This window comes from Taeniopygia guttata, chromosome 33 (assembly GCF_048771995.1).
Source record: "Taeniopygia guttata chromosome 33, bTaeGut7.mat, whole genome shotgun sequence".
Taxonomy (NCBI): Eukaryota; Metazoa; Chordata; class Aves; order Passeriformes; family Estrildidae; genus Taeniopygia; species Taeniopygia guttata.
In genome coordinates, this window is record NC_133058.1 from 246,478 (window position 1) to 267,500 (window position 21,023).

The 21,023-nt window shown below is 57.6% G+C and overlaps 1 protein-coding gene across 1 annotated transcript in view; it reads right to left on the minus strand.

Annotated features, from left to right (window-relative positions):
* Positions 1-771: 771 nt before the first annotated feature.
* The window catches only part of LOC121471140 (histone-lysine N-methyltransferase SETD1A), a gene marked incomplete at its 5' end in the record, with an annotated part of 20,579 nt that continues 327 nt past the window's right edge, over positions 772-21,023 (minus strand). Inside the window, 15 exons of the mRNA XM_072920694.1 lie at positions 772-1,956; positions 2,667-2,804; positions 3,268-3,387; positions 4,162-4,272; positions 4,343-4,512; positions 5,515-6,486; positions 8,116-8,167; positions 9,153-9,191; positions 9,463-9,569; positions 10,438-10,525; positions 10,938-11,078; positions 13,047-13,355; positions 15,931-16,084; positions 17,187-17,389; positions 18,680-18,783. Of these exons, the coding sequence (XP_072776795.1) occupies positions 1,783-1,956; positions 2,667-2,804; positions 3,268-3,387; positions 4,162-4,272; positions 4,343-4,512; positions 5,515-6,486; positions 8,116-8,167; positions 9,153-9,191; positions 9,463-9,569; positions 10,438-10,525; positions 10,938-11,078; positions 13,047-13,355; positions 15,931-16,084; positions 17,187-17,389; positions 18,680-18,783 (2,882 nt within the window). The remainder of the gene's footprint in view (positions 1,957-2,666; positions 2,805-3,267; positions 3,388-4,161; positions 4,273-4,342; positions 4,513-5,514; positions 6,487-8,115; positions 8,168-9,152; positions 9,192-9,462; positions 9,570-10,437; positions 10,526-10,937; positions 11,079-13,046; positions 13,356-15,930; positions 16,085-17,186; positions 17,390-18,679; positions 18,784-21,023) is intronic.

Here is a 21,023-nt window from a genome sequence, read left to right on the forward strand (position 1 = left end):
TCCTCCTTTGAGCAAAGCTCCACGAATCCAAATGATCCCCCAAATCCTTTCCGAAGTGCCCATCGTCCTTCCATGAGACAGCCCCGGGAGCCCCCCAAAAACTCCTCTTCTCCAGCAGCTCCGTGCAAAAGTGATGTGAGGAAAAACTCCCTCTAAATCAGCCCCCGGAGGAGCCGCCCCCTCCTCATCATCCTCACAGCTCTCACCTGTGAGCCCTCATCATCCTCACAGCTCACACCTGTGAGCCCTCATCATCCTCACAGCTCTCACCTGTGAGCCTTCATCATCCTGACAGCTCACACCTGTGAGCCCTCATCATCCTCACAGCTCACACCTGGGGCTGCTCTGAGCCCTCATCATCCTCACAGCTCGCACCTGTGAGCCTTCATTATCCTCACAGCTCACACCTGTGAGCCTTCATCATCCTCACAGCTCACACCTGGGGCTGCTCTGAGCCCTCATCATCCTTACAGCTCACACCTGGGGCTGCTCTGAGCCCTCCTCATCCTCACAGCTCACACCCCAAAACCCCTCAGAGCCCCCCAAAATCCCTCACACATGTCCCAGAGTCCCACAGGCTGACCCCAAAACCCCCCAAACCCCTCAGAGCCCCCCAAAATCCTTCACAAATCCCCACAAGTCCCACAGGACAACCCCAAAACCCCCTAAATCCCCCAAAATCCCTCACACGTGTCCCAGAGTCCCACAGGCCAACCCCAAAACCCCCAAAACCCCCCAGAGCCCCCCAAAAAACGGAGACGGAGGCGGTGCCAAAGCTCAGTGGCCCTTTATAAAAAGGGGGGGCTCGGGGGCCCCCCCATATCCACATATGTACAGGGGGGAGGGGCATGTACAGGTATTTACACCCCCCGGGGGTATTTACAGAGTGGGGGGAGGGGCGGGGGGGGAGGGGCAGACCCCCCCCCCTCCCCCACATCCCCCCCCCACCCCAGACACGCCCCCAGTTTCTACAAGAAACAGCCAAAAAAAAGGGAGAAAAAAGCCTTTTTTGGGAGGGGGGAGGGGCGCGGTGACGTCGCGATGATGTCACGGCGACGTCGCGATGATGTCACGGCGATGTCGCGGTGATGTCACGGTGATGTCATCGTGGTGGGGGAGGGGCGGCAGTGCCGCGGCGGCCAAAGGTCGACTCTCGGCTCCCTCCGGTCGGTGGTGGCTCCCGGTGGCCAAACGCTGATCCCGGTGCCCAAAACCCAACGGTGGTGCCCAAAACCCAACGGCGGTGGCCAAAACCCAACGGTGGTGGCCAAAACCCAACTGTGGTGGCCAAACGTCAACCACGGCAACCAAAGGTCAATGGTGGCAGCCAAACCCCAACGGTGGTGGCCAAAAGCCAACGGCGGTGGCCAAACCCCAACTATGGCAGCCAAAAGCCAACGGCGGTGGCCAAACGTCAACCACAGCGGCCGAAGGTCAATGGTGGCAGCCAAACCCCAACCATGGCGGCCAAAATCCAACAGTGGTGACCAAAGGTCAACGGTGGCGGCCAAAATCCAACGGTGGTGGCCAAACCCCAACCATGGTGGCCAAATGTCAATGGTGGCAGCCAAACCCCAACCACGTTGGCCAAAACCCAACCATGGTGGCCAAAACCCAACGCTGGTGGCCAAACCCCAACCATGGTGGCCAAAACCCAACGGTGGCAGCCAAACCCCAACCACGTTGGCCAAAACTCAACCGCGGCCGCGCCGCGTCACCCTCGGCCCCCGAGCCGCGGCCGCGCCGCCGTTCCCGCCGCGGGCCCCGCGCGGCGCCGGCGCGTCAGTTGAGGGTGCCGCGGCAGCTCTCGGTGCGGCACAGGCACGGGATCTTGGTGTCCTCGATGGGGAACTTGTAGTCGTAGGTGATCTCCTCGTTGACGCCGATCGGCTGCTTCGAGTAGATGACGATCTTCTTCTGCGCCTCGATGGTGATCACCTTGGCGTAGCAGTTGGGCTGGGGGGCACCGGGGGTCAGCGGACCCACAAGTACGGGGGGGTCGGTGGTACCCCCAAGCACCGGGGTCAGCGGGACCCCCAAGCACCGGGGTCAGCGGGACCCACAAGTACCGGGGTGAGGGGACCCCCAAGTACTGGGGTCAGTGGGACCCACAGCGACCCCCAGGGCATGAGGGGTCAGGGGGACCCACAGAGCACCGTGGGTCAGCAGGACCCCCAAGCCCTGGGGACCAGCGGGACCCCCAGAGACCCCCAAGCCCTGGGGGCCACCAGGACCCCCTGAGCCCCCCAAGCACTAAAGGGGTCAGTGGGACCCCCAAGCCCTGGGGACCACCAGGACCCCCAGAGCCCCCCAAGCCCCGGGGGTCAGTGGGCCCCCCAAGCACTAAAGGGGCCAGCAGACCCCCAGAGCCTCCCAAGCCCTGGGGACAACCAGGACCCCCAGAGACCCCCAAGCCCTGGGGACAACCAGGACCCCCTGAGCCCCCCAAGCACTAAAGGGGTCAGTGGGACCCCCAAGCCCTGGGGACCACCAGGACCCCCAAGCCCTGGGGACCACCAGGACCCCCATAGCCCCCCAAGCCCTGGGGCCCACCAGGACCCCCTGAGCCCCCCGAGCCCCCCAGGACCCCCTGAGCCCCTCAGGACCCCCCGGCCCCCCACGCCCCCCGTGCCCCCCGGCCCCCCGGCCCCCCGCGCCGCGCTCACCGTGCAGCAGTGGTTGATGAAGCGCGCCAGGTTGCCGCACTTGGTGGCGTCGATGATGGTGTCGTGGTCCACGCGGAACAGGTAACTGCTGCCGATGCCCTCCTGCGCGTAGCGCTTCTCCCGCATGTCCGCCACCACCTGCGCCCGCCCCGCGTCACCGAGGCCACCCCAGGTCACCCGGGGTCAGCCAAGGCCACCCGGGGTCACCCGGGGTCACCCGATGTCACCCGAGGTCACCCGGGGTCACCCAAGGGCACCCAAGGCCACCCAAGGCCAACCAAATCCACCCAGAGGTCACCCAGAGGCCACCCGAGATCACCCAGAGGTCACCCAGAGGCCACCCAGAGGTCACCCAGAGGCCACCCAAGGCCACCCAAGGACACCCCAGGCCACCCCGAGGTCACCCAAAGCCACCCAGAGGCCACCCAAGGACACCCAAGGACACCTGAGGTCACCCAGACGCCACCCAAGGTCACCCGAGGTCACCCAAAGCCCCGGGGACACCATGGGGACACCGTGGGGACAGCGATGGCCCTGGGGACACCTGAGGGGGCCTGGGGACACCGCGGGGACACCGTGGGGACACTGATGGGACACGCACCTGGCGGATGTTCTGGCCCACGTACTCGATGACCATCTCGTCGGCCGCGATGGGCTCCATGGCGAACAGACCCCACTCGTGGATGCGGCTGCGGCCGAAGCGGAGACGCTTCTTCCGGAACTGGGGGGACAAAGGGGGGACACAGGGGTGGCACCGGGGACACGGGGACATGGGGGGACATGGGGGTGGCACCGGGGACATGGGGACATGGGGACAAAAGGGGTGGCACCGGGGACACGGGGACATGGGGGGACACGGGGGTGGCACCGGGGACACGGGGTGGCACACGGGGACATGGGGGTGGCACATGGGGACAAAGGGACACAGGGGGGACACGGGGGTCACAGGGACATGGGGGGGGACACGGGGGGACACGGAGATGGCACACGGGGATGGCACAGGGGGACATGGGGGGGACAAAGGGACACGGGGGGACACGGGGGTCACAGGGACATGGAGGGTCACAGGGACACGGGGGGACACAGGGATGGCATGGGGGGACACAGGGATGGCACGGGGGGTCACGGGGGGATGTGAGGATGGCACGGGGGGGACACGGGGGGACACGGGGGGACACAGGGGTGGCCCACAGGGACAGGGGGACATGGGGGGACACGGGGATGGCACGGAGGGACAAAGGGACACGGGGATGGCATGGGGGACATGATGGGGGACACGGGGGTGGCACAGGGGGACACGGGGATGTGATGATGGCACAGCGGACACAGGGACATGGGGGGTCACAGGGACACGGGGGGACACGGGGGGACACGGGGACATGAGGGGGACACGAGGACGGCACACGGGGACACGTCACCGGTGCCGGGGACACCCGGTGACACCGGTGTGACCGCAGTGACACCGAACGACCCCGGAGCCGCCACCGGGACCCACCTTGAGCTGGTTGAGCTTGAGCAGGTCGCTGTCCGGCAGCGCGGCCGCGCCGATGGCGCTGAGCAGCCGCCGCTGCTCCGAGCGGCGCTCCGACAGGACGCGGTTGGGGCCCTGCGGGCGGTGACACCGTGGGGACACTGCGGTGACATCGGGGACACCGTGGGGACGTCCCGGGGCTCACCTGTGCGTCGGGCGCGTCGGGGTCGGGGCGCGGCGCGGGGCAGGGCCGCAGGTAGCGCGCCTTCTCGCGCCGGCTGATGGGGTAGTAGCCCTCGCTGCGGGCGCTGCCCGTCCGGTGCTCGCGGCTCTCCGGCCACCGGCGCCGGCGCCGCGGGCTGCCCGCGCGCGTCAGTGAGCGCGTCAAGGGACAACGGGACAGCCACGGCACCCTTGGGGCCCCAGAGCCCGTCCATGTGTCCCCGATGGCACCCTTGGGGCCCCAGAGCCCGTCCATGTGTCCCCGATGGCACCCTTGGGGCCCCAGGGCCCGTACCTGTGTCCTTAATGCCACCCTTGGGTCCCCAGGGCCCATCCCTGTGTCCTCAACAACCATCCAAATGTCCCCAGTGCCCATCCAATGTCCCCAAAACCCATCTTGGTGTCCCCAAAACCCATCCCTGTGTCCCCAATGCCCATCTGGGTGTCCCCAGTGCCGCCCTTGTGTCCCCAAAGCCCATCCAATGTCCCCAGTGCCACCCTTGTGTCCCCAGGGCCCATCCCCGTGTCCCCAAAGCCCATCTTTGTGTCCCCGATGACACCCGTGTGTCCCCAGCACCCATTCCAATGTGTCCAATGCCCATCCCAATGTCGCCAACGCTGATCTTGGTGTCCCCAGTGCCACCCTTGTGTCCCCAGTGCCCATCCCTGTGTCCTCAACGCCCATTCCTGTGTCCCCAACAACCATCCAAATGTCCCCAACGCCAATTCCAATGTCCCCAACACCCATCCAATGTCCCCAACACCCATCCCAATGTCTCCAATGCCCATTCCAATGTCCCCAACGCCCATCCAATGTCCCCAACACCCATTTTTGTGTCCCCAGCACCCATCCAATGTCCCCAACACCCATTCAATGTCCCCAACATCCATCCCAATGTCCCCAACACCCATCCATGTGTCCCCAACACCCATCCCAATGTCCCCAACGCCCATTCCAATGTCCCCAACACCCATCTTGGTGTCCCCAATGCCACCCTTGTGTCCCCAATGCCCATTTTTGTGTCCCCAACACCCAATCCAGTGTCCCCAATACCCATCCCAATGTCCCCAACGCCCATTCCAACATCCACAACACCCAATCCAATGTCCCCAACACCCACTCCAGCGTCCCCACCCGCAGCCCCGTCAGGATATCGGTGTGGGGCACCCAGTGGGTGTCGTTGAGCCAATGGGCGGCGCCGTCCTGCTGCAGCAGCCGCTCGTAGGTGACCCGCAGGAACCGCGCGTCCTCGGCGTCCAGCCCGGCGCTCCAGATGTCGTACAGGATCGTCATCTGCTCGAACTCGCTGCGCGGCGCGAAGGCCACCGGCGCCACCGGCGCGGTGCCACCACCGCGGGGCCGCAGCCACCGCCGCGCGCCGCCCTCGCTGCTGTCGCTGTCGCTGTCGCTGTCACTCGATGATGATGATGATGATGATGATGATGACGGTGGTGGCGGTCGGTGCCGTTTGCGCCGCGGCGGAACCGCCGACGGAACCGCCACATCGCTGTCGGTGCCGCCGACCGGCGGCAGCTCTGCCACCACCTCCTCGGGCGCCTCCAGCACCTCCTCCAGGCACGGCGCGTGCCCGGCGGGCGCGGCCGGCGGCGTTTTGGCGTAGTTGTGCTCCAGCAGCACCGGCGGCGCGTCGGTGTCGGTGTCATCGAGGGCGATGGCCGCCAACACCGCCAAATCGCCACCGCCAACGCCACCGCGCTGGGGGCTCCTGCGGGGGGCGCTGTGCGCGCCGCGGGACAGCTCCAGCAGCGAGGAGGCCCCGAGGTGCTCGGCGGCGGCGCGGGGCGGGCGCCGGGGCGGGGGGCGCCGCGCCGGACCCCCGTCGGTGGCGTTGGTGTTGGTGTTGGTGTCAGCGCAGCTCTTCACCAGCGACGCGTGATCGGCCGGGAGGTTCGCCACCAACCGCGGCGGCGGCGCCGGGGGGCGGGCGGGGGGCTCGCGGCGCCGGGGGAGGAGCGTGGGGGGTTTGGGGGGGCTCGGGGGGCTCGGGGGGCTCGGGGGGGGTGGTTGTGGGGGGGCGGGGGGCGGCTCTTCGGCCTTTCGGCGTTTTTTGGGGGGCGGCAGCAGCGGGATGGGGGAGGAGGGGCGTGGTGGTGGTGGGGGAGGGGCTGCGGGAGAGAAAGGGGGGGGTCAGAGGGGGGATCCCGCAATTTGGGGGATTCACCCCGAAATTTGAAAGATTCACCCCTAATTTTGGGAGATTCACCCCGAATTTTGGGAGATTCACCCTGAATTTTGGGAGATTCACACGAAAATTTGGGAGATTCACCCCAAAATTTGGGAGATGCACCCCAATATTTGGGAGATTCACCACAAAATTTGGGAGATTCACTCCGAAATTTTGGGAGATTCACCCCGAATTTTGGGAGATTCACCCCAAAATTTGGGAGATTCACCCCGAATTTTGGGAGATCCACCCCGAAATTTGAAATATTCACCACGAAATTTGGGATATTCACCCCGAAATTTGGGGAGATCCACCCCGAAATTTGGGAGATTCACCCCGAATTTTGGGAGATTCACCCTGAATTTTGGGAGATCCACCGCTGAAATTTGGGATATTCACCCTGAAAGATTCACCCTGAAATCTGGGAGATCCATCCCGAATTTTGGGATATTCACCCCGAAATTTGGGGAGATCCACACTGAAATTTGGGAGATTCACCCCGAATTTTGGGAGATCCACCCCAAAATTTGGGAGATCCACCCCAATATTTGGGAGATTCACCTCAAAATTTGGGAGATTCACCACAAAATTTGGGAGATCCACCCCGAAATTTGGGAGATTCACCTCAAAATTTGGGAGATTCACCCCAAAATTTGGGAGATCCACCCCGAAATTTGGGAGATCCACCCCAAAAGTTGAAAGATTCACCCCGAAATTTGGGAGATCCACCCCGAATTTTGGGATATTCACCCCGAAATTTGGGGAGATCCACACTGAAATTTGGGAGATTCACCCCGAATTTTGGGAGATCCACCCCGAAATTGGGATATTCACCCCGAAATTTGAGAGATTCACCCCAAAATTTTGGAGATTAACTTGAATTTTGGGATATTCACCCCGAAATTTGGGATATTCACCCCGAATTTTGGAAGATCCACCCCGAAATTAGGGAGATCCACCCTGAAATTTGGGAGATTCACCCTGAAAGATTCACCCCGAAATTTGGGAGATCTACCCTGAATTTTGGGAGATTCACCCCGAAATTCGGGAGATTCACCCCCAATTTTGGGAGATCCACCCCCGAAATTTGGGAGATTCACTCCGAATTTTGGGAGATCCACCCCAAAATTTGGGATATCCACCCCAAAATTTGGGAGATCCACCCCGAAATTTTGGGAGATTCACCCCGAAATTGGGATATTCACCCCAAATTTGGGAGATCGACCCCGAAATTTGGGAGATCCACCCCGAAATTTTGGGAGATCCACCCCGAAATTTGGGAGATTCACTCCGAATTTTGGGAGATTCACCCCAAAATTTGGGAGATTCACCCCAAAATTTGGGAGATCCACCCCAATTTTAGGAGATTCACCCCAAAATTGGGATATTCACCCCGAAATTGGGATATTCACCCCAAATTTGGGAGATTCACCCCAAAATTTGAGAGATTAAACCCTGAATTTGGGAGATTAAACCCGAAATTTGACAGATCCACCCCGAAATTTGGGATACCCACCTCGAATTTTGGGATATTCGCCCCGAATTTTGGGGAATTTGGGGCGGCGCTTACCCGGTTTGGGGGAGGGCGGCCGCGGCGGCTCCGGCGGCTCTTCGGCCTCGTCCTCGGAGGATGAGGATGATGATGATGATGAGGAGGATGAGGATGAGGAGGGTGAGGACGAAGGCCGCGGGGAGGAGGAGCTGCTGTCCCCTCCCCCCTCGAACGGCGACAGTTTGGACGAGCCTTCGGCCTCTTCCTCCTCCTCCTCCTCCTCCTCCTCCTCTTCCTCTTCCTCTTCCTCCTCTTCCTCTGCAGTGACAACAGTGGGGTCACCCCCCTGCGCCCCCCAATAGTGACCCCAAACCCCAAAAATGTCCCAAATCCCCCCAAAAATGTCCCCAACACCCCCAAAATATCCCCAAATATCCCCAAAATATCCCCAAAACGTCCCCCAAATGTCCCCAAATATTCCCAAATGTCCCAAAATGACCCCAAATATCCCCAAAACGTCCCCAAATGTCCCCAAACCCCAAAATCTCCCCAATCCCCCCAAAAATGTCCCCAACACCCCCAAAATATCCCCAAAACGTCCCCCAAAGTCCCCAAATTCCCCCAAATGTCCCCAAATGACTCGAAATGACCCAAAATGACCCAAAATGTCCCCAAATGTCCCCAAACCCCTCACCCGGGCCCGGCCGGGGGGGTCCCCTCGATGTCCCCAACCCCCAAATGTCCCCAAATGTCCCCAAATATCCCAAATGTCCCCAAATGTCCCAAAATGGTCCCAAATGACCCCAAATGTCCCAAAATGTCCCAAATGTCCCAATTGTCCCCAAATAACCCCAAATGTCACAAAATGGTCCCAAATGGTCCCAAATGCCCCCAAATGTCCCCAAATGACCCCAAATGCCCCCAAATGTCCCCAAATGTCCCAAATGTCCCCAAATGTCCCAAATGGCCCAAATGACCCGAAATGACCCGAAATGTCCCAAAATCCCCGAAAATGTCCCCAAACCTTCACCCGGGCCGGGCCGGGGGGGTCCCCGGGGGGGTGGGGGGGGCCCCTCCCCCTTCCTCCTCCTCCTCCTCCTCCTCCTCCTCTGCGCTTCGGCCTCGTCCTCCTCCTCCTCCTCCTCCTCTTCCTCCTTTGGGGGTCACGGGGGGTCAGGGGGGCCCCAAAATCCGGGGGGAGGGTCCCCAAAATCGGGGGGGGGGTCCCCAAAATCGGGGGGGGGTCCCCAAAATTCGGGAGGGGTCCCCAAAACACGGGGGGGGTCCCCGAAACACGGGGGGGGGTCCCCAAAACCCATCCCCAAAACACGGGGGGGGGTTCCCAAAATTCGGGGGGGGGTCCCCAAAATTCGGGGGGGGTCCCCAAAATTCGGGGGGGGTCCCCAAAATCCGGGGGGGTCCCACCTTGGCCGAGGAGGACTCTTCGGACGCCTCTTCCCCTTCGCTGTCCAACCGGAACAGTTTCCGGCGCTTTCCGGGGCCCTCCGCGGCGCGCGGCGGCTCCTTCTCTGCTTTGGGGCGAATTCGGGCGATTTTGGGGTTTTTGGGGTTTTTTGGGTTTTTTTTTGGGGTGGTTCGGGGGATTTTTTGTGGGTTTTTTGGGGTTTTTGCGGATTTTTTGCGGGTTTTTTCAGGGGGTTTTTGGGTTTTTAGGAGGATTTTTTGCGGTTTTTTGGAGGATTTTTTGGGGTTTCTTGGAGGATTTTTAGGGTTTTTTTTGAGATTTTTTAGGGGGATTTTTTCTTGGTTTTTTAGAGGATTTTTAGGGTTTTTTTGGAGTTTTTTAGGGGGATTTTTTCTTGGTTTTTTAGAGGATTTTTAGGGTAGTTTTTGGCTATTTAGGGATTTTTTTTTGGCGTTTTTTTTTGTGTGGTTTCTTGGGGGATTTCTGAGGTTTATTAGCAGGTCTTGGGGTGTTTTTTGGGGGTTTTTTTGGGGTGTTTTTTTTGGGGGGTTGGGGTTTTTGGGGTTTTTTTGAGGAGGGTTTGGGGTTTTTGGGGTTTTTAGGGCGTATCTAAAGTGTTTTTGGGGTTTTTTAGCAGTTTTTTGGGGGGTTTGGGGTGTTTTTTTGGGGTTTTTTGGGGTTTTTAGGGCATATCTAAAGGGGGTTTTGGGGGGTTTGGGGTGTTTTTTGGAGTGTTTTTGAGGGGGGTTGGGGTTTTGGGGTTTTTAGGGGGTATCTAAAGGGGGTTTTGGGGTGTTTTTGGGGGGGGTTGGGGTTTTTGGGGTTTTTAGGGGGTATCTAAAGGGGTTTTTGGGGTTTTTTGGGGTGTTTTTTGGGGTGTTTTTTGGGGTGTTTTTTGGGTTTTTGGGGGTATCTAAAGGGTTTTTTGGGGTTTTTTTAGCGGTTTTTTGGGGGTTTTGAGGAGGGGGTCTCACCATCCTCATCCTCCTCGGGGGGGGTGGGGGGTCGGGGGCGCTTCTCCTCCCCCCCCTCGTTCAGCTCCGACGGCTCTTTCCGCTTCACCTGCGGGAAACGGGGGAAAAATGGGGAAAAACGAGAAAAAAATGAAAAAAGGGAGAAAAAAGAACCCCGAAACCCCCCAGACCCTCCCCAAAAAGGGACACCCAGCACCCCAAATCCCCCCCAGGACCCCCAAATCCCCCCCCAAGACCGCCAAATCCCCTCCAGAACCCCCCCAAACCCGCCCAGGACCCCCCATCCCCTCCAAGACCCCCAAAAGTCCCCAAAATCCCCTCCAAGACCCCCAGATCCCACCCAAACCCCCCAAAATCCCCTCCAGGACCCCCCAAAATCCCCTCCAAGACCCCCCAGACCCCCCCAGGACCCCCCAAAATCCCCTCCAAGACCCCCCAAATCCCCCCCAAATCCCCCCCAAACCCCCCCCAGACCCCCCCAGGACCCCCCAAACGGGCACCTTGAAGGAGGGCAGCCGGAGGGCGCCCCGCAGCCCCGCGCCCCCTCCCCGGGCCCAGTCCACGAGGGAGAGGGAGAGGAGGGCGGGGGGCGGCTCCTTCGGCCTCGGGGCCTCCTCACGGCCCCGGCCCGACTGGAAGGGCTGGGGGCGAAAATTGGGGGGTCAGGGGGCGAAACTGGGGGGTCAGGGGGGCAAAAATTGGGGTCAGGGGGGCAACAGCGGGCTCAGGGGGGCAAAATGGGGGGGTCAGGGGGGTAAAATCGGGGGGAAAATGGGGGGGTTGGGGGAAAAACGGGGGGTTTGGGGGGAAAATGGGGGGTTTGGGTCAGATTTTGGGTCAGGTTCAGGGGCTGGTTTTAAAGCAGGTTTTGGGCTGGTTTTTGGTCAGATTTTAAAGCAGATTTTGGGCTGGTTTTGGTCAGATTTTGGGTCAGATTTGGGTCAGGTTCCACAGCAGATTTTGGGCTGGTTTTGGTCAGATTTTGGGCTGGTTTTTGGTCAGATTTTAAAGCACATTTTGGGCTGGTTTTGGTCAGATTTTGGGCTGGTTTTGGTCAGATTTTGGGCTGGTTTTGGTCAGATTTTGGGCTGGTTCCGCAGCAGATTTTAGGGCAGTTTTGGTCAGATTTTGGGTCAGATTTTGGGTCAGGTTCCAAAGCAGATTTTAGGGCAGTTTTGGTCAGATTTTGGTCAGATTTGGGTCAGATTTTGCTCAGATTTTGGGTCAGATTTTGGGCTGGTTTTGGTCAGATTTTGGGTCAGATTTTGGGCTGGTTTTGGTCAGATTTTGCTCAGATTTTGGGTCAGATTTGGGTCAGATTTTGCTCAGCTTTGTGCCCCACCTTGAGCTGCTCCTCCTTGCGCTCCCACCACGCGTCGAAGATTTGGGTCAGATTTTGCTCAGATTTTGCTCAGATTTTGGGTCAGATTTGGGTCAGATTTTGGTCAGATTTTGAGTCAGATTTGGGTCAGATTTTGGGTCAGGTTCAGGGACAGGTTTTAAAGCAGATTTTGGGCTGGTTTTGGTCAGATTTTGGGCCAGGTTTTGGTCAGATTTTAAAGCAGATTTTGGGCTGGTTTGGGTCAGATTTGGGTCAGATTTTGCTCAGATTTGGGTCAGAGTTTGGGCTGGTTTTGCTCAGATTTTAAAGCAGATTTTGCTCAGATTTTGGGCTGATTTTGCTCAGATTTTGGGCTGATTTTGCTCAGATTTTGGGCTGGTTTTGCTCAGGTTTTGCTCAGATTTGGCTCCGATTTTGCTCGGATTTGGGTCAGATTTTAAAGCAGATCTTGGGCTGATTTTGCCCAGATTTGGGTCAGAGTTTGGGCTGGTTTTACTCAGATTTTGCCCAGATTTTGGGCTGATTTTGCCCAGATTTGGGTGAGATTTTGCCCATCTTTTGTGCCCACCTTGAGCTGCTCCTCCTTGCCCTCCCACCACGCGTCGAAGATTTGGGTCAGATTTTGGGTCAGATTTTGGTCAGACTTTGGGCTGATTTTGCTCAGATTTTGCTCAGATTTTGGGCTGATTTTGGGTCATATTTGCCCAGATTTTGCCCATCTTTTGACCCCACCTTGAGCTGCTCCTCCTTGCGCTCCCACCACGCGTCGAAGATTTGGGTCAGATTTTGTTCCGATTTTGCTCAGATTTGGGTCAGATTTTGGGCTGATTTTGCCCAGATTTTGGGCTGATTTGGGGCTGGTTTTGCTCAGATTTTAAAGCAGATTTTGGGTCATATTTGCCCCGATTCGGGTCAGCTTTTTGCCCACCTTGAGCTGCTCCTCCTTGCGCTCCCACCACGCGTCGAAGATTTGGGTCAGATTTGGGTCAGATTTTGGTCAGACTTTGGGCTGATTTTGCTCAGATTTTGGGCTGATTTTGGGTCATATTTGCCCAGATTTGGGTCAGATTTTGCTCAGATTTTGGGCTGGTTTTGCTCAGATTTGGGTCAGATTTTGGGCTGATTTTGGGCTGGTTTTACTCAGATTTTGCCCAGATTTGGGTCAGATTTTGCTCAGATTTGGGTCAGATTTTGGGCTGATTTTGCTCAGATTTTGGGCTGATTTTGGGTCATATTTGCCCAGATTTGGCTCAGCTTTGTGCCCCACCTTGAGCTGCTCCTCCTTGCGCTCCCACCACGCGTCGAAGGCGCGGAAGGCCACGTTCTCCACCATTTTCCGGTTGAGGTCGCGCTGCATCGTGGCCTTCATCTCCTGCACCAGCGCCGCCAGGACCCCCTCCACGGGCCCGGGGGGCTCGGGGGGCGCGGGGGGCGCCGGGGGGTCCGTCCCCGGGGGTCTCTCCTCGGCCGTGGGGGGCTCGAAGGGCGGGGGAGGGGGCGGGAAGCGGGGGGGCGGGGGAGGGGCGAAGTGGGGCGGTGGGGGAGGGGCGAAGGGGGCGCCCCCCCCCTCCCCCCCCTCCCCCAAAGGCGGATTTGGGGGCGCGGAGGCGGCTCAGCAGCGGGAGGGGGGTGGGGACCCCCCCCCAGCGCCCCCCCGGACGCCCCAAAAGCTCCAACAGCGCCGGGGGGGACCCCCCGAAATCGGGGAGGGGGCGCGGGGGGGGAGGGGGGAGGGGCACGGCCATCAGGGGCTGGGGGGGGGGAGGGGGCGGGAAGGAGGGGGGAGGGGGAGGGGGCTCCGGGAAGGGGGAGGGCGGCAGTGGGGGAGGGGCGTGGGGGGCATCGCTGTTGTCGTCGGAGGAGATTTCCATGTCCTCCCCCGAGGAGGTCTGAAAATGGGGGGAAAATGGGGTGAAATGGGGCTGGGGGCACCCCCAGATGGGAGGTTACCCCAAAACAGACCAAATTACCCCAAAAAACCCCAAAAAACAGCCCAAATAACCCCAAAAAACAGCCCAAATCACCCCAAAAAACTGCAAAAAACCACACAAATCAACCCAAAAACGGCCCGAATGACCCCAAAATGGGAAAAATCACCCCAAAAATGGCCCAAATCACCCCAAACCAGCCCGAATCACCCCAAAAAACTGCAAAAAACGGCCCAAATCAACCCCAAAATGGCCCAAACCACCCCAAAATGGGCTACATTGACCTGAAAATGGCCCAAATCACCCCAAAAAAACCCCAAAAAACCACCCAAACCACCCCAAATCACACCAAAACCCCCTCAATTCCCCCCAAAACCTCCCCAAACCCCCTCAAATCCCCCCAGAACCCCCCAAATCCTCCCCCAAGTCTCCCCAAAGCCTCCCCAAAGCCTCCTAAATCCCCCCAAATTTCCCCAAAACCCCCTCAAATCTCCCCAAAATTTCCCCAAGCCTCCCCAAATCCTTCCGAACTGCCCCCAAAACCTCCCCAAACCCCCCCAAGCCTCCCCAAAGCCCCCTAAAATTTCCCCAAACCCCCTCAAATCCTTCCAAACCCCCCCAGAACCCCCCAAATCCTCCCCGCAAACCCCCCAAGCCTCCCCAAAACCCCTCAAAATCCCCCCTAAAACCCCCAAATCCCCCCCAAATTTCCCCAAACCCTCTCAAATCCCCCCAAAAGCCCCCGAATCCTCCCCCAAGCCTCCCCAAATCCCCCAAAATCCCCCTAAAACCCCCCAAATCCCCCCCAAGCCTCCCCAAAACCCCCCAAAAACCCCCCCCAAACCCCCCCAAACCTCCCCCAAGCCTCCCCAAATCCCCCCAAATCCCCCAAAATTTCCCCAAACCCCCCGAAATTTCCCCAAAACCCCCCAAATCCTTCTGAATCCCCTGAAAACCCCCCAAATCCTCCCCCAAGCCTCCCTAAAGCCCCCCAACTTTCCCCAAAACCTCCCCAAATCCCCCCATATCCCCCCCAAACCCCCCCAACTCCTCCCCAAACCCCCCAAATTGTCCCAAGTCCCCCCAAATTGTCCCAAATGCTCCCCGAAACCTCTCCAAACCCCCCCAAAATCCCCCCAAAATCCCCCCAAGCCTCCCCAAAACCCCCCAAAACCCCCCCAAGCCTCCCCAAAACCCCCCAAATTCCCCCCAAATTTCCCCAAACCCCCCAAATCCTCCCCAAAATCCCCTCCAAGCCTCCCCAAACCCCCCCAAATTTCCCCAAAACCCCCCCAAGCGTCCCTAAAACCCCCCAAACCCCCTGAATCCTCCCCCAAAATCCCCCCAAAACCCCCCCAAGCCCCCTCAAATCCTTCCAAATCCACCCAAACCCCCCGAATCCTCCCCCAAAATCCCCCCAAATCCCCCAAACCCCCCCAAAATCCCCCCAAACCGCCCCCAAACCTCCCCAAAAACCCCTCAAACCCCCCCAAAATTTCCCCAAACCCCCCGAATCCTCCCCAAAACCGCCCAAATCCCCCCAAAACCCCCCAAATCCCCCCAAAATCCCCCCCAAATTTCCCCAAAACCCTCTCAAATTCCCCCAAACTCCTCCAAAATTTCCCCAAAACCCCCCAAGCCTCCCCAAACCCCCCCAAATTTCCCCAAATCCCCCCCAAATCTCCCCCAAACCCCCCCAACCCCCCCCAAACCCCCCCCGAGCCCCCTTCCCCACTCACCCTCTCCTGCCCGTTGGGTCGGGGGCTCGGGGGGGCTCCTCCCTCCCCTCCCCCACCCCGGGGGGGCTCCGGGGGCTCTTCGGGGACCCCCCCGGGCCCCTCCTGGGGGGGCTCCCCGGGCCCCTCCCCCTCCCCACCGGCGGGGGGGGGGGCTGGGCGGGGTGCGGGGGGGTTTGGGGGGGGTGGGGGTGGGGGGGCCTTCCTCCCCCTCCCCCGCCCCTCCCCCACCCTCCTCCTCCTCCTCGTGGGGGGCGGGGGCGGGGAAGAAGTGGGAGCGCTGCTCCTTCAGCAGCGCCTCAATGCGCGAGTCCAGGCTGGGGTGGGGGGCGAAGGGGACACTCTCGGGGGTCCCCTCGGGGGCCGGGGACCCCCCCCGGGCGGGGGCGGGGCAGGGGGAGCCCCCCCGGGGGGAGGGGAAGAAGGGGGAGGGCGGGGGAGGGGAAGAAGGGGGAGGCAGGGAGGGGGTGGGGGGAGGGGGGGGGAAGGGCAGGAAGGAGCCCCCCGAGGGGGGAGGGGGTGGGGGAGGGGGTGGGGGTGGGGGAGGGGCGCGGCGGGAGGGGAAGGAGCCCCCCGGGACTCCCCCACCCCCCTCCGGGGGGCGGCGGGGGGAGGGGAAGGGGTCCGGGGGGAAGGGGAGCCTGGAAGGGGAGAGGGGGAGGGGCGTCAGTGAGACCCCAAAAATTGGGGAAATCAACCCCAAAAATTGGGGAAATTCCACCCCAAAAAACTGGGAAAATCAAACCCCAAAATTGGGGAACCCCCGTCCCAAAAATTGGGGAAATCCACCCCAAAAATTGGGGAAATCAACCCCAAAATTGGGGAAACTCCCCACCGAAAATGGGGGAAATTCCCCCCAAAAATTGGGGAAATCAACCCCAAAAATTGGGGAAATCTACACCCAAAAATTGGGGAAATCAACCCCAAAAATTGGGGAAATCTACACCCAAAAATTGGGGATATTCCACCCCAAAAATTGGGAAAATCAACCCCAAAAATTGGGGAAATTCAACCCCAAAAATTGGGGAAATCCCACCAAAAATTGGGGAAATCAACCCCAAAAATTGGGGAAATCCAACCCAAAAAAACTGGGGAAATCCACCCCAAAAAAACTGGGGAAATCCATCCCCAAAAATTCGGGGAAATCCACCCCAAAAAATAAGGGAAATTTCAAAAAAAAAAAAAAAAATTGGGCAAATCCCATAAAAAATTGAGAAAGTTCTCAAAAAATGGGGGAAATCCCTCCAAAAATCGGGAAAATCCCACGCAAAAAAATCAGGGAAATCCCCCTAATAAATGAGGGAAATCCCCCTAAAAATCGAGAAAAAAGCCCCACAAAAAATTGGGAAAATCCCCCCCAAAAAATCTGGGAAACCCCACAAGAAACAGGGGAAATCCCACCAGAAAAAATTGGAAAAAAACCCCAAAAAATCTGGTGAATCCCCCCGAAAATCAGAGAAATTCAAAAAAATATCTGGGAAATTCCCCAAAAAATCCAAAATCCCCCCCAAAATCCCGAATCCCCCCAAAACCCAAAACCCCCCCCAAAACCCTCAATTCCCCCCCAATTCCCCCCAAATTCCCCCCAAAATCCCAAAAATCCCCCCAAAATCCCCCCGAATTCCCCCCAAATCCCCCCAATTCCCCCCAAATCCCCCCCAAAACCCCCCAAAATCCCCCCAAACCCCCCCAAAATCCCAAAAATCCCCAAAATCCCCCAAAAGACCCCAAAATCCGCCTCACCTGCTGCCGTAGGGGGAGGGGCTCCCGTCGGCGAAGGCCCCGAAGGGGGGTGGCGGTGGGGGAGGGGCGAAGGGCCCGAAGCCCCCCCCGGCCCCTCCCCCACCCCCGTCCTGGGGGGTCGCGCTGCCCCCCGGGGGTGGGGGAGGGGCGAAGGGGCCCTCGGCCGAGGGGCGGCGCCGGGGGGGGTCGGCCGGGGGGGGCGGCTGGGGGGGGGACCCCGAAATTAATTACCAAAATTAACCAAAATTAACCAAAATCAACCCAAAATCACATCAGGCACCCCGAAATTAATTACCAAAATTAACCAAAATTACTCAAAATTACCCAAAAATCGCATCGGGCACCCCAAAATTAACCAAAATCACCCCAAAATTACCCAAAATCACTCCAAAATCACATCCAGGAACCCAAAATCAACCAAAATCACCCCAAAAATCGCATCAGGCACCCCAAAATTACCCAAAAGTCACATCAGGTGCCCCAAAATTACCCAAAATCACCCCAAAATTAACCAAAATCACCCCAAAATTACCCCAAATCACCCCAAAAACCGCATCAGGCACCCCAAAATTACCCCAAATCACCCCAAAATTACCCCAAATCACCCCAAAATTACCCCAAATCACCCCAAAATTACCCAAAATCACCCCAAAATCACATCCAGGAACCCAAAATCAACCAAAATCACCCCAAAAATCGCATCAGGCACCCCAAAATTACCCAAAAGTCACATCAGGTGCCCCAAAATTACCCAAAATCACCCCGAAATCCCCCCCCAGGAACCCTGAAACACCCCAGGCATCCCAAAATTTCCTCAAATTCCCCCCCAGGAACCCCAAAAACAACAAAATCCCCCCAGACCTCCCCAATTTCCCCCCAAATCCCCCCAAATTTCCCCTATATCCCCCCAAATCCTCCCCAATTCTCCCCAAATTTCCCCTATATCCCCTCAAACCCCCCCAATTTCCCCCTAAATCCCCCCCAAATCCCCCCCAAAATCCCCCCCAGACCCCCCCAATTTCCCCCTAAATCCCATCCATATCCCCCCCAAATCCCCCCCCAATTTCCCCCAGACCCCCCAAAATCGCCTCCAGACTCCCCCAAACCCCCCCAATGTCCCCAAATCCTCCCCAATTCTCCCCCAATTCTCCCCAAATCCTCCCCAAACCCCCCTAAATCCCCCCCAAACCCCCCGAAACCCCCCCAGACCCCCCGAAATCCCCCCAATTCTCCCCCAAAGCCTTCCAGCCCCCCGAAATCTCACCGTGTCCCCCGGGTCCCCCCGTGCCCCCCCAACCCCCCTATTCCCCCCAGCCCCCCGAAACCCCCCCTGCACTCTCACCGTGTCCCCCCAAACCCCCCCAAACCCCCAAAACCCCCAAACCCCCCTAGCCCCCCAAATCCCCCCCCCTCACCGTGTCCCCCCAGCCCCCCAGCCCCCTGAAACTCCCCAAAATCGCCCCAAACCCCCCGAATTTCCCCCAAAATCTCACCGTGTCGGGGCTCTCTGCGCTGTTTTTGCCGCTGCCCGTGGGGACGGTCTGGGGGGTGTAGGAGCCGCTGACGATCAGTTCATAGAGTTTCATCCTCTGCTGCCCTGCGACACCCCAAAACCCAAATCAGACCCAAAATATCCCAAATCAGAGCCCAAAATATCCCAAAATATCCGAGTTTGGGCCCAAAAATATCCCAAAAACCCAAATCAGACCCCAAAATATCCCAAATCAGACCCCAAAATATCCCAAAAACCCAAATCAGAGCCCAAAATATCCCAAATCAGAGCCCAAAATATCCCAAAAACCCAAATCAGAGCCTAAAATATCCCAAAAACCCAAATCAGACCCCAAAATATCCGAAAAACCCAAATCAGAGCCCAAAATATCCCAAAACAGAGCCCAAAATATCCCAAAAACCCAAATCAGAGCCCAAAATATCCCAAATCAGAGCCCAAAATATCCCAAATCAGAGCCCAAAATATCCCAAAAACCCAAATCAGAGCCCAAAAACACCACATCAGAGCCCAAAATATCCCAAAAACCCAAATCAGACCCCAAAATATCCCAAAAACCCAAATCAGACCCCAAAATATCCCAAATCAGACCCCAAAATATCCCAAAAACCCCAAATCAGAGCCCAAAATATCCCAAATCAGAGCCCAAAATATCCCAAATCAGAGCCCAAAATATCCCAAAAACCCAAATCAGAGCCCAAAATATCCCAAATCAGAGCCCAAAATATCCCAAAAACCCAAATCAGACCCAAAACCAGCACGTGGGACCCCAAAATATCCCAAAATAACGGGGTCGGACCCCAAAATATCCCAAAATATCACATCAGACCCCAAAAACAGCACGTGGGACCCCAAAAACAGCACATTGCACCCAAAAATGTCCCAAAACAGCACGTGGGACCCCAAAAACAGCACGTGGGACCCCAAAATATCCCAAAACAGCACGTGGGACCCCAAAAAACACCACATCAGACCCAAAACCACCACATCAGACCCAAAAATATCCCAAAATACCAGATCGGACCCAAAAATATCCCAAAACAGCACATCGGACCAAAAAACCCCCATAAATCCCCCATAAACCCCCATAAATCCTCTGTAAACCTCCATAAATCCCCTATAAGTCCCCTATAAACCTCATAAATTCCCTATAAATCCCTTATAAACCACATAAATCCCCTTTAAACCCCATATAAACCCCATAAATCCCCTATAAACCCCAATAAATCCCGTTTAAACCCCCCAAAACCCCAATAAAAACCCACCCCTGACGTCGAGCTGGGCGTGGATGGCGGTGCCCATGACACAGACACCCCATAAACCCCTATAAACCCCCATAAATCCCCTATAAATCCCTTTTAAACCCCCATAAACCCCCATAAATCCCCTATAAACCCCATAAATCCCCTATAAACCCCATAAATCCCCTATAAACCCCCATAAATCCCCATAAATCCCCTATAAACCCCCCAAAACCCCTTTAAACCCCCATAAATCCTGTTTAAACCCCATAAATCCCTATAAACCCCCCAAAACCCCAATAAACACCCACCCCTGACATCGAGCTGGGCGTGGATGGCGGTGCCCATGACACAGACACCCCATAAATCCCCTATAAACCCCCATAAATCCCTTATAAACCCCTATAAACCCCATAAGTCCCCCCAAAACCCCCTAAATTCCCCCAAAAACGCACCCCTGACATCCAGCTGGGCGTGGATGGCGGTGCCCATGACACAAACACCTCATAAACCCCCATAAATCCCCTATAAACCCCCAAAACCCTATAAACCCCAATAAACACCCACCCCTGACATCGAGCTGGGCGTGGATGGCCGTGCCCATGACACAAACACCCCTTAAATCTCCTATAAACCCCATATAAACCCCCATAAATCCCTTATAAACCCCATAAATTCCCCATAAATCCCCTATAAACCCCCATAAATCCCACATAAACCCCATAAATCCCCTATAAATCCCCTATAAACACCCACCCCTGACGTCGAGCTGGGCATGGATGGCGGTGCCCATGACACAGACACCCCTTTAAACCCCTATAAACCCCCATAAAACCCCCCAAAACCCCAATAAATCCCCCATAAATCCCCTATAAACCCCATAAATCCCCTATAAACCCCCATAAATCCTGTTTAAATCCCCATAAATCCCATATAAACCCCAATAAACACCCACCCCTGACGTCGAGCTGAGCGTGGATGGTGGTGCCCATTCCCCAGACACCCCATAAATCCCTTTTAAACCCCTATAAATGCCCCATATATCCCCTATAAACCCTATAAATCCCCTATAAACCCCCAAAACCC